General features: G+C 39.0%; 1 protein-coding gene across 6 annotated transcripts in view; it reads right to left on the bottom strand.

Annotated features, from left to right (window-relative positions):
* The window catches only part of AKAP7 (A-kinase anchoring protein 7), a 158,991-nt gene that overhangs the window by 30,870 nt on the left and 115,484 nt on the right, over window positions 1-12,637 (bottom strand). Inside the window, exons 1-2 of one of the 6 annotated variants that reach the window (XR_007519282.1) lie at window positions 9,696-11,298; window positions 7,251-7,319 (exon numbers count right to left, since the gene is read on the bottom strand). The exons of 2 other annotated variants lie outside the window; for them this stretch is intronic. Coding sequence is in view for 1 of the 4 variants with exons in the window: in XM_049900850.1 (XP_049756807.1) it covers window positions 4,809-4,840; window positions 7,251-7,319 (101 nt within the window). In the remaining 3 variants the exon portion in view is untranslated. Of the gene's footprint in view, window positions 1-4,513; window positions 4,841-7,250; window positions 7,320-9,695; window positions 11,299-12,637 lie in introns of those variants that run through there. 3 more of the 6 variants (XM_049900850.1, XR_007519279.1, XR_007519286.1) reach the window with 3 other exon arrangements.

The following is a 12,637-nucleotide window of genomic DNA, read 5'->3' as shown; positions in this document are numbered from 1 at the left end:
AACAGTTAGATGTAAGACACCAAATTGAAACGATGCAATTGATAGGCGCAAATTATAAACTTGATGTATTTAAAGTAAATGCCAACAACAACTGTCTGACCATGAAGTCAAAAGACAGGTGGAGAGAGGGGCTACTTTGACAGGTAACTAAAAGTGAAGCACTGTTTGCCCTCCAGATTTCTTCTTCTCTCTCCCATCAGCCTCACCAACCAGGTAAGCTCTCTTTTGGGAATGTGAAACCCTCTATTCACCTTAAGCATCCTGTCGGTACCTTACTTTTTCCCTGGTACTATAATTTTTCAGTATATATGTCTTATGTTTAGAAATGTCCTTACTAAAGTCTTAAGTTTTCAGGGGAGGATGTAGAAACAGAAAAATGATAAGCCTCAACTATCTTTGAGTCAGCCTTTAATAAAATTGACATAATTTATGTCCTAGTTAGCATAGGATTTAAGTTAAAACTATACCTGTTTCTTTAACATTTGTATCATATAGTTCGGTTCTTGTCTATGGCTGTTTGCTAAGGGCAAAGAACTTTACTATAATCTTGAAAGGTTTGTTTTAATAGTTCCAAGGTCTGTTACTTTGTAACTTTGACATTATAAGCATTTACTATAGGAAATTTCATTGGCTAAAACGTTTGTTCTGGAAACTGTGTTTCCTCCTGTCAACTTGTAAACCCTGCCTCTGATAGGAGGTTGGTGTAACCTCCTGTCTTGGTGGTAATTAACTCACTCTCACTGGACTTTGCTGACTTAGCTCTGTTACTTTCCTAGGATGTATGGGGGAATGGCTTTGCTTGTTAGACTGAAAGCATCAAGATCTCATATCTTGGCTTTTTGGGAATAAGCCTTGGGACTCAACAGATTTCTTCTTTAAAAGCAATGCAAATTTGAAGAACTCCACACCTGACTGAGAGCTCTCTAAATTGAGGTACTCAACAATGTTAATTGAAGCAAACTGAATTACTCTTTACAGCAGCTCTCACTTAGGACTAAATTTCAGTGAAACCAACAAAAAAACCTGAAGAAGAAATCATAGGGCTTTCCCTTCTCCACTAGTGTTGGGAATATTTGTTCCAGAATGGGTCTACTTTTATACATACCGAGGGAGTCCCCTAAAACAGCATCTATGTCAACGGTTCTCCTTCACAATTTGTATTAGTCAGAAGCCTCCTGGTTTCAGGTGACAAAAATTCAACTCAAGTTAAGCAAAAGCTACTAAAACAAATCTTTTAAGGAGAAAAGGGGGAGAATTTATTGCTTCATATAATGAAGGTTTTAGGCATGGCTGAACTCAGAGGCTCAAACGGTATCATCAGGACTCTCTCTCCATCTCTCCCCTCTACTTTCTTAGGTGCTGGCTGCATTCTCAAGAAGACAACTTCCACTCCGCTCCTACCAACTGGCAATCCTTTGCTTATATCCTTTCCATTCACAACCCAAAGGAAGATAGATAGACCCTCTATCAAATCTCAGAGAAGACTCTCATCAACTCTGTTTAGAGCACAAAACATTCCTAAGGCAGGTATGTAGGACTTCATGATGGACAGAACTCCAAAGAGAGGCGAAAGGGGTTCCTCAAAGGAAAGGATGCTGCACAGACAAAGGCTGTTAGTCTACTCGACAATTCAAGGTATGAAGTTCTAAGTCCCTTTTTTTTCCCTCCTAGGCATGAGGAAAATAAAACATAGTTTTGCCAAGCTGACTTCTAAGATGAGTACCCATTGCCTTCAAGTTGATTTCTTGGCAACTCCATTTGTTACACAGTAGAACCGAACTCCATAGGGTTTTCTTAGCTGTAATCTTTACAGAAGCAGATCACCAAACCTTCCTTCTGTGGTGCTAATTGGTGGGTCCAAACCACGAACTTTTAAGTTAGTAAAAAAAACCGGTTGCTGTCAAGTCGATTCCAACTTATAATGACCCTACAGGACAGAGTAGAACTGCCCCACAGGGCTTCCAAGGAGCAGCTGGCAGATTCGAACTACCTACCTTTTGGTTAGCAGCCAAACACTTAACCCCTGCACCACCGGAACTCCTTTAGGTTAATAGTAGAGTGCCAACTATTTGTACCGTCCAGGGACATTAAGATGACTATGGTTATACAATTAATAGACTCTCATTTGTCACAGAGAAATCATATTTACTCAATTAATAGACTCTCATTTGTCATAGAGAAATCATATTTACTCAGTCTGTTATGTGTCAAGCACAGTGAGGCATTTTATAGACATTAGCTTATTTAATTTGCATAATAGGCAAATATTATCTAAGATGAGGGTGCAGAGGCTTACAGAAGCTACCTAGTAAATGTCAGAACCAAAAGTGCAAACTAAGTCAATCTCCAAAATCCCCTGCTTTCTATCATACGACACTGAGAGTTTTGAAGCTCTTTGGAGTTTTTTTTACCGTAGGCATCAGAAGTCTGTAGACGGAAGTTCAATGACCTACATATTAAGCAGTGCCAGCTTAACTAAACAGAAGGCAACTACCCATAGGAAATGATGCATCAGATGCGCAAAAGCATTTTACTACCCTTAGCCTAATGTATAAAATTCCTTCATTAGGGATTATCTTGGGCTATCATTACCTCTGCTTAATTTATTATTTTAATACAAATACTTCCCAAGAGCACTTGCGATAATTTGCTCTTGTTAAAAAGCAAATGCCCCCAGAAGGGGTAATAAATGAAGCATTCTTTCATTAGCTAAAACTTTTATGTATATCAGATTCTGCTCTTTTTTCACATGGCCCCAGGAAAGGAAACTTAGGGACCAATCACATCACATTCCTGCAGGGCATCTGGGGACAGCCCACATGAGCCAATTAGGGGCTGGGAACAACTCGACATCCTTGATACGCCCAACGAAAATCATTCAGCATTTGATCAGAGCATTCAGGTAAACTCTTGAAAGGTCTGCGAACAACAATGAAAGGAAATACAATTACCATATAAACTATGAATTAACAGAGGGAATCAGGGAGGGAGGTAAAATAAGAAGAATGACTATTGCATTTGCTCTAATGTTCCTCTACTGAATTTCAGAAGCGTAAACCTCCTGGGTATACATTATTTAATAAAGGAAAAATCTAATCTAGTGACTATGGTTAAATGTCTTACATTGCACAACATCACTGCTGCTACCACAATGCTACCCACCAAAAGCTTACGCAAAATGTAGTCTCGGATTACACACAGCTTCCCTACTGTGATGCATTCTTTGGCACTACAGGCTTCAGAAAGGGGGCAGCAGAACAGGCACCACCTGGGAGCCCTGGTGGCACAGTGGTTAAGAGTTTGGCTGCTAACTGGGCTAAACCAAAAGGCAAAGAAGTTTCCTGAATACAACCAGAAGCTTCAAAGGCCAGAGCTTCAAAGGCCAGAGTAGCAGGAAGGGAGGTCTGTGGATCATGGTTTCAGGGGACATCTAGGTCAACTGGCATAACAAAATGCATTAAGAAAACATTCTGCATCCCACTTTGGTGAGTGGTGTGTAGGGTCTTAAATGCTAGCAAGTAGCCTTTTAAGATGCACCAACTGGTCTCAACCCACCTGGAGCAACAGAGAACAAAGAACACCAAAGACACAAGGTAATTACGAGCTCAAGAGACAGAAAGGGCCACATAAGCCAGAGACTACATCAGTCTGAGGCCAGAAGAACTAGACGGTGCCCAGCTACAACCAATGACTGCCCTGACAGGGAACATAACAGAGAATCCCTGATGGAGCATAACAGTGGGATACAGATCTCAAATTCTTGTAAAAAGACCAGACTTAATGGTCTGACTGAGACTGGAAGAACCCTGGAGGTCATGGTCCCTGGACCTTCTGTTAGCCTCAGATTGGAAACATTCCCAAAGCCAACTCTTCAGACGGGATTGGATTGGACTATGGTAAGTATGAAAATGATACTGGTGAAGGATGAGCTTCTTGGCTCAAGTAGACACATGAGACTATGTGGGCAGCTGCTATCTGGAGGCAAGATGAGAAGACAGAGGGAGATCCAAACTGGCTGAAGGGACATGGGGAATACAGGGTGGAGAGGAGGAGTATGGTGTCTCATTAGGGGGAGAACAGCTAGGAGTACATAGCAAGGTGTATATAAGTTTATGTATGAGAGACTGACTTGATTTGTAAACTTTCACTTAAAGCACAATAAAAAAAAAAGAGTTTGGCTGCTAACCAAAAGGTCAGCAGTTTGAATCCACCAGCAGCTGCTTGGAAACCCTATAGGTCATTTCTACTCTGTTATAGGGTCACTATGAGTTGGACTCAACGGCAATGGGCTTGGTTTGTTTGTTTGTTTGTTTGTTTCGGGGTGGGGGGATCCTAGCCTCTTACTAACTCTTGGTACCGTAACACCCCTGGGGGACTTTCAGTGGCTTCCAGCCATTCCCCTCTTAAATAAGACAGTTGGAAAGCATATATTTTTGAATAGTTGCATTTCATAAGCAACTCTCAAAATAGTTCTGACATTGCAGCTAGCACACAGTAATCATTCAATAAATTAAATAGAATCACATCGTGCCAATAATACCACTCATTCTTTTTTTCCTAGACTCTTAGCTTTAAGATGCAAAGGAAAAAAATAAATTTTCAAAATCCTAGTAGTTCAATCCCATTTCTTAAAGGTGAGGAACTGATGGATGGAGATGTTAGCAGCTTGCCCAGGGTCAGATGGGATGTTAGTAACAGAGCTGGGTTTACCATCCAGGTCTCCTTACTCCCTGTCCAGTGCTCCTTCCTCAATAACTGCACACCAAGAATGGGCCATATGTCTTCAAAAGGCAGCAGCAGACTGGGAGTTATGCAGTGTCCCCTGTGCACAAATACATTTCTACAAGCAAGGAAGGAAAATAAATACGACATTGTCCACTGACAGGAGGTACCCTATCATACACTCCCTGGGGTCCATGCTGTAGAGTCTAAGTGAGACTCTGTTAAAATGTTTCTCTAGTCCATTCAGTAACTAAGGCTCTTTATAGGTTCCAACATTAAGCAGAACTATTCCAAATTTTGTCTTCTGATAGGCTAAGTGATATTGAAATTCTCTCATAACTGGAAATGTGTGTCATTCTCTTCATTAACAAGCATTTATAACATGCTTCCTCTGGGTAAGACACTATGTTAGGGCCTGATGCCATAAAGAAAGGTGTAAGAAACAGGTCCTGAGCGTGGGGTGCTTGAAATTTTGTGGTGAGATACAGCGAACATATGAAAATATAACTAAACCAGTTGTCAGCAAGTTGCCTCTGACTCCTGGCAACCCCATGTGTGTCAGAGTAGAACTGTGCTCTACAGAGTTTTCACTGGCTGATTTTGGGGAAGGAGATCACCAGGTCTTTCTTCCTAGGAGCCTCTGGGTAGACTCGAACTTCCAAACACCCCCCAAAAAATGGAAAGCAGGAATGCAAACAGAAACCTGTACACCAAAGTTCACTGCAGGCTATTCACAATGGCCAAAAGGTGGAAGCAATCTAAACGTCTATGGATATATGAATGGACAGACAAAATGTGGTATATACATAAAATGGAATATTACTCAGCTGTAAAGAAAAATGAATTCCTTATACACACTACAACATGCATGAACTTTGAAAACACTATGCTTAGTGAAGTTGGTCACAAAGGGACAAATATTGTAGGAGCCCACTTATATGAAATAGGCAAATGTATAAAGACCAAAGCTTTTTAAATGTATAGAGATCAGGGGCGGAGGAAGTAGAAAAGGAGGATTCCTTGCTTAGTGGATACGGAGTTTCTGTTCGTGGGGTTAGAGTCACTTGAAAAAGGATAGCACTGATGGTCGCACAACATGAATAACGTCATCAATGTCACCGAATTCTACATGTAAATATTGTTGAACTGGCAAATGTTTTGTTATACATATTTTTACCATAATAAAAAAAAAATTTTTTTTAAAGATAACCACCATGATGTTAATGTATCCTAACTGGAAATGAGAAGAGTCAAGTATAAGGCTATAGGATTTCTAGGAAATCTTCTGAAGAATTGGAAAATATACATACAGACTTCCCTGAGTATAAATGAACAATAACCACCATGATAATTATGGTTCAAAAATATAAATATTCAGCAGGCAAGAAGTCAACACTGTATACCTCAATTCATATATTAGAGGAACACCATCAGATGCGAAGTCATCAGGGACAAACTACCCAGAGATTTGACTCATGTTTATGAAGTAAATACTACAAACAACCCTGGTGACTTGTCCCACACAAAACCACTATATTAAAACATAATTCATGCATAAACTTAAAATACGTGTGTCTTGTTAAAATGCATACTTATACCAATATTTTATTTTCAACATCATAGACTATGAGGGTAAAAGTAATCAACTTGTAGAAGCACTTATTTATTAGCTGTTTCATTCTCCCTTACAACATCCTTAGGAGTGGTTCCTGTCCTATGCTTGAATACCTCCAGTGATGAGAAGCTGACTACCACATGAGGCAGTTCAGTTCGTCTTTGCGCGTTTACCCATTTCATTTTACATAAAAGCAATATACTTCAAAATGGGTAGATTTGCAATAGGAAAAGAGCAAGTAAAATGTTTTCTAATTAGCTATAGAGTGTCTATTTAGTTACAGAGTTTTCTTTTGAGATTTGTTCAATGACATTGATAAATGGCAGTGGTCAGTAAGCCTGTGCAATAATCCTCTTGTTAATGGACATTCTTTTCAGGAAATTCACATGAGAAATTAGGTAATGCAAAGAAAATCAGAGCTACGTAAGATTTCAGTAAAAACTACATTGGAGAATATCTACATTATTTTTTAATCCTACAATACTTATAGTAATTTTTAATGTTGAAGAATTTTTCTGTAGAGCAATAGAAAGAGCCTAATCTTCCAAGAAACATTCATTTACTGTCAGTATATTCTACTTACTGTGGTCAAAAAAGTATACATTTTGGAAAAATGTTAAGCTGCTGGGATTTAAGCAAAAAAGGTCTAGCTGGTTTGTGCTGCATTAATTGATAAACCACAGATGAGTGTCATTATACTTGATTATTCACCCCATTATCAAGATTTCTGGGTACACAGTCAACTATCCACACAAACTGAGGCCCATGCACAACTAGTTGATTAAAAAATCATTTTGTTTGCTATCGATATACTAAATCAATTAAATTAGAATTCTATCTACCACCACCACCAAAAGGCAAAAGCAGAATAAAATAGCACCGGGAGGAGATAAGGGGGTCACTTGGCTCTTACCACTTGGCCAGCTGGCTATATCCTTGCTGTATCCCTGTAGTACTGCAGAGGATGGGCTTTCCAACTCACCTGTATTTTGAGAATAACACCCACAAATTCAGACTTTCACCAAAAACTCACTCAATTCTCCATGAGTTGCCCTCGGGAGGAACATTTCAGGGCTACAAACCTTGGCAGTAGAATTAGAAGCGTGTGGGCACTGGCATTTTGTGACTCGCAGAAGGGTAACAAGGCTACTAGGTGGGGACATAAAGATGAACAAGGCACAGGAGGTTACTACAATCCAGTAGCCAAGTTCAGAAAAATGCTGAGCCCTCCCAAACTTCTATTATGGATTCTTTCATGGGGTCAACACAACTGTGAACTAGATACCAGCAGTTAGTGCTAATTTACATTTCTGGAGGCACGCTGGGCAATGAATTCTCTGCTACTTTTTTTTTAAAGCCTCCATTTTGAAGTACTTAGACATGTCTTACTGGCAGTACAACAGTACGTGGTAGAGAACCTTCTCTTTCAACCATCCTAGAGCAGAAAGATTAAGCACAGGATCAGGAAACAGCTCTACAATGTGCAGATGTGTATGAACACATGCGGAAGGGGCCAGAGCGTGAAGGGAGTGTGGAGCAGATTAGGAGGAAAAAACAGTGAAGCAACGAAGACAAAGATAGCTGAAAGGGGAGAGTGGGAAAGATCTCAGGTTCATCAGGAGTGAATGAGGAAAAGGGGAGTGTACGCATGGACTCTAACCATAATTAGCACTTTTGGACTAGAACTGCCCTTTAGACACAGTGTAGTGTCTTCATTTTCTTTTTGAATGTTGGGAATTTGAGAAAGTGAACCCAAAAAGCAGTCTATACCACTTCCAATCAGTCAAAATTAGAAAGAACTATACATAAAACACATGACTTTGCTCCCCAACAGTTTCAGATAAGAAAATAGAAAGAAACAAATTCCTCATTGAGTTGAAACTTGACTTCAGAGAGAGCTCAGAAGGCTGTTTGCAGACAGGGAAGAAGTGACACAGAATAAAGGGGAAGCACAACTGCCCTGAGCAGTGGACCAGGGAGAGGTGAAGGATAAGGAAAGAATTCACTATCCCTGCATCTATCCAGGCAAGGTTTTTCAAATAATGATGTTTCCCAAGAAATTAATCAACCAAAATCCTGAGTAATTGCAAATAAATCATTCTGACAAATATCTGAAAAGTTTGGGGCTGCCAAATGAATGTCAATGTTCATTGTTAGAAAGTGAACAATTTTGTTGTTAAGGACACCTGAGGTTTAAGATTGGGGCCATCACATACTGTATAGTATCATTTTTATGAGTAAAATTCAGAGCACAGCCTAATCAGCTCTTGTTAACACTCAAATGTTCCAAAGTCTCCTGACATTTATTCCAAAGCTTTCCCAAAAGATGTCTTATTGGCTTATATGCCAAGTGAACAGGTATAGGATATGTATTATTATTATTTTTAATCTGTCCCTGGCTAGATTCCTGAGGAGCAAGCAGCAGAAAATACAAACCAGATGTAGAAGTCTGGGTCTTCTGAGTATCTGAACCAGATATCATGAAATTCTGTGGACTGTTTAAATTAGAATCAAGCACTGACGTGACAGAAATGTGGCTGCAAATTTAGTATGACTGAAACATTTTATTGACATGTAAAAATTCACTATTTTTTTTTTTTTTTTAGTGTACAGCAAAGTCTATTCAGCACACTAATTAAAATTCCAGTGTTCCATTTAGCAAAGCTAAAAGTGTACGTTAATACACGTGAGCCAGTGAGGGAAAAAAAATTCAAGGCAAATGTCACCACTAAGTTCTGTTTTCTGGGCCATCATCAGATGTGGAACCTGCCTGACGTTCGGTTAAAAATGCGAGGCTTTTGCTGGAAGCAAAGCAGCATCACTTGCTTGGAGTGGTCTTATAATTACACCTGAATTCCCTCCGTGAAGAACAAAGCAGATGATACACGAAAATATCTCCAAATGTGTACTACACGTCATTCTAAACCCAGCTTTAACTCTCTATATGCTACTATTGAGTACTGCTCTTAAAATATGCCGGTTTCAGATAAGAAAATGAAGTCTGGCTTCTACATGCCATCAAATTGTATGCAGTGATTTAAAGAAACTCCAAACTAAACTCTGACTCTAGGTGGTGCGGTATAGAATGAGCTCTAAGAATACCAACAGAACAAAATCAGAAATGAGTGTTTTTCAGTATTTGTATTTTTAACATAGCCTATCTATTGAGTTACTGTACTTTTACAGTTAATTTATAACTACACACTGACGAGCCCTTTCAAGAAATGCACAATAAAAATCGCTGCCGATTAAACTGCTATTCTGCTCATAAGGGAAAAACAAAACTACCCCAACCTAAAAGACAGCCACACAAAATAGTCAACCACTTAGGATCCTGCACGGTACAAATCACACTTACTGATTTTTTCCTCATCTCTTGAGAAGGGAAAGCAGCAAAGCTGACCCATGGCACTGGTGCTGTCTTTCTTTCCCGGTGTTCTTCTCTGTGGGCGCCCCAGATAGAAACTGCAGGTTATTGCATGGTCTGCGAGCACACCCTGCCTATGCCACTCCACGGAGCAGCACACGGAAGCCGGGAGAGAGAAAGGAGAGGGGAACTCGCTGCGGTGAGCCAAAAGGCTCCACCTCCCAGTCTTCAAGCCTAATGCAACTGCTCGGGGCTGACAGTCAGCGAGAGAAGTAGCCATATACTCGCCTAATTGTCACCAAACTGTGAGCCCTCTGCCTTATATAAATACCAGGTGTGGGTGTGGCGGTCTGTATGTATCTTTAAGAAAGGTAACCAGGAACTAACCACAATGAGTCTTTCTTCCTACGGACAAATACAGTAATCCCACATGGAAATTCAAATCCCCCAAATCCTATTTTCTGTCTGCTATTTAGGGTCGCTATGAGTCGGAATTGACTCGAAGGCAGTGGGTTTGGTTTTTGTTTTTTCATTTAAAGAGGAAGAGTCTTCTTTTATCCCCAGGATATTTTTGTTTGTTTGTTCAATGAATAGGGATACCCAGCACTGCAGATCACTGAAAACACAACTTGTATGAAGTAGCATCAACTAACCTCAACAAATTGCATGAACAATAGAAACCACAGGGAAAGTGGCAAGAAGAAAGAGTATCCATTGTTATCTGCACTTTACAGCCTGTCTTTTAAAGTTAAAGATCTGCTTTTTGAAATATTCCTTTATCCCTCTACTAAAGCATTAATCAACAAACTGAATTTTGAAATCGTAGCATCAAATATGTCAATAGCCTAGAAAATCCCCCAAATCCAGACGCATCATTGACAAAAAGATCAGGGGCGGGACATCTTTCTGACTGAAACCACAAGGTGGCTGAGAAAATTCAAGGGCAACAAAACGACTAATTTCAAGACATGATATGTTTTGAACTTCATGATGGGAGATAACTGCTTTCATGTAATTGTTTAAAATCTGATATATTGGGAATAGCCTTACTTTATGATACTGTAGGAATGAAAGATTGCTCTTAGTGCTAGAAATGGCATCCAAATTCTTATTTTACTCCTCTACTTCCTAGCTAAACACACACCCCTATTCATCAGGATTTGGAAGGAGAGGGCACCAGTATAATGAAAATTTCCCGTGATTCTGAATGCAGTATTTCTACTTTAACACTCACCCAAACAAAAAGAGTACAATTTGGAAGAATAAAAACTGTCAATTTTACAAATTCTATATGTGTACTTTTTTTGAAATCCTAGTTAAGTTGGGAGCCCTAAAATAGCTTCAATAGCTTTTTTCAGAAAGAAGAATGTTGATAATTACAGTCTCAATACAAACGTTAAGGAGCATTGTGGGGTAATTCAAGTAAGGTAGTTGTTTCTGTGAATCATGGGTAAATTATTATGCACTTGATTTCTCAACAGTAGAAATAGCGTGAAGATCTATATAATAAAAGGCAAAGGTTAAACTGATTAAATGAAGCTGTCAGGTGCATCCACATTTAAATATGTTTGAAATGCTAATAGCCTTAAATTGTTGTCACTTTTTCAGAATATTTAAAATGGAAATATAATGTTTATTTTGCCTTGATTTAAAGGGGACATTCCAGTCTGTCATAAATATGAACACTATAATTTTAAGTCAAGTTTACTTTGAGATGCAGTTTTATTTCTTCTCAGCATATCAACCTATTGACAGCAATTTTAAACTATTCCATTATTGCCTCTCAAATTCACCAACACATGAATGAATGCAGCTTTATTTTTTAAATATAAAATAAATATTTGCAAGTAAAATAGTCACAAAAGCAATAATATAATATGTGGATTATTAGGACTAGAAAGCACATAAACAGTCGGTAGTCTTTAAAAAATGGTAAAATAAACTAGACCCCAGGGCATACTTTGAAAATTAGAGAGGTGACACAGGATGAGGTCTTGTGCTAAGACTGTCACTAACCAGCTGGGGAATACTGGACAAGTCGGTGGACCACTCTGGGCCTCAGTTCCTTCATCCAAAACTAAAGGCAGCTGAATTTTAAGATCTTTTCAGTGCTTATATGATTTTGTAATCAAAATGACAAAGGAGATAGTCTAACAACTAGTCTAAGAATTAGTTTTTGTGTTGATAAAAAGAAATATTACAACAAACACTCCTCATTAAGGAAAATTAGTATGTCTTGGAATTTCCCAAACACTAACATTGGTGCAGTGATGAAAACCTTTAGAATTAGAGAGCCAGGGGTTTGAATCCTAGATCTGTTAGGTAATAAAAGTTACACAACTTTGGTCTCTTTCTCAGAGTTTTGATATCTTCATCTTTAAATCAGATTAAGTTCATTATGAAGTCTTAATTTGTTTTTACCAAGTAGGTTGCCCTATCCCAAACACTAGGTCTTATTTTCAGTGTGTGTGCATGTTTGGGAGGAGAACGATAAGAGAGCAGATTTACTGATGACATATGTAGGGGAGCCCTGGTAGCGCAGTGGTTAAGAGCTATGGCTGCTAACCAAAAGCCTTGCAGTTCAAATCCATCAGCTGCTCCTTGGAAACTCTATCAGGCAGTTCTGCTCTGTCTTATAGGCTTGCTATGAGTCAGAATTAACTCAATGACAATGGGCTTTTAATGGGTATACGTAGGAACCTGTCTTTTTAGTACCAGCTAGAAATCTGGCTTCCTCCTCTTCCAATTTTCTACCCTGCTAGCTGCCATCTTGAGTTACTGCTTATGCATCCAGCCTCCAAACAAAAAAGCCCCTCCCTATAATGCAGAGCTCAGGGAACATTCTTGTGATGAACTCTATCCACTTCATTTTATTAATTCATCCCCCTTGGACTACTTTTGAAAATATTCAATTAAGAATAAAATTTATAAAA

This window comes from Elephas maximus, chromosome 1 (assembly GCF_024166365.1).
Source record: "Elephas maximus indicus isolate mEleMax1 chromosome 1, mEleMax1 primary haplotype, whole genome shotgun sequence".
NCBI lineage: Eukaryota > Metazoa > Chordata > Mammalia > Proboscidea > Elephantidae > Elephas > Elephas maximus.
This window is presented reverse-complemented; position numbering and strand designations above follow the sequence as displayed.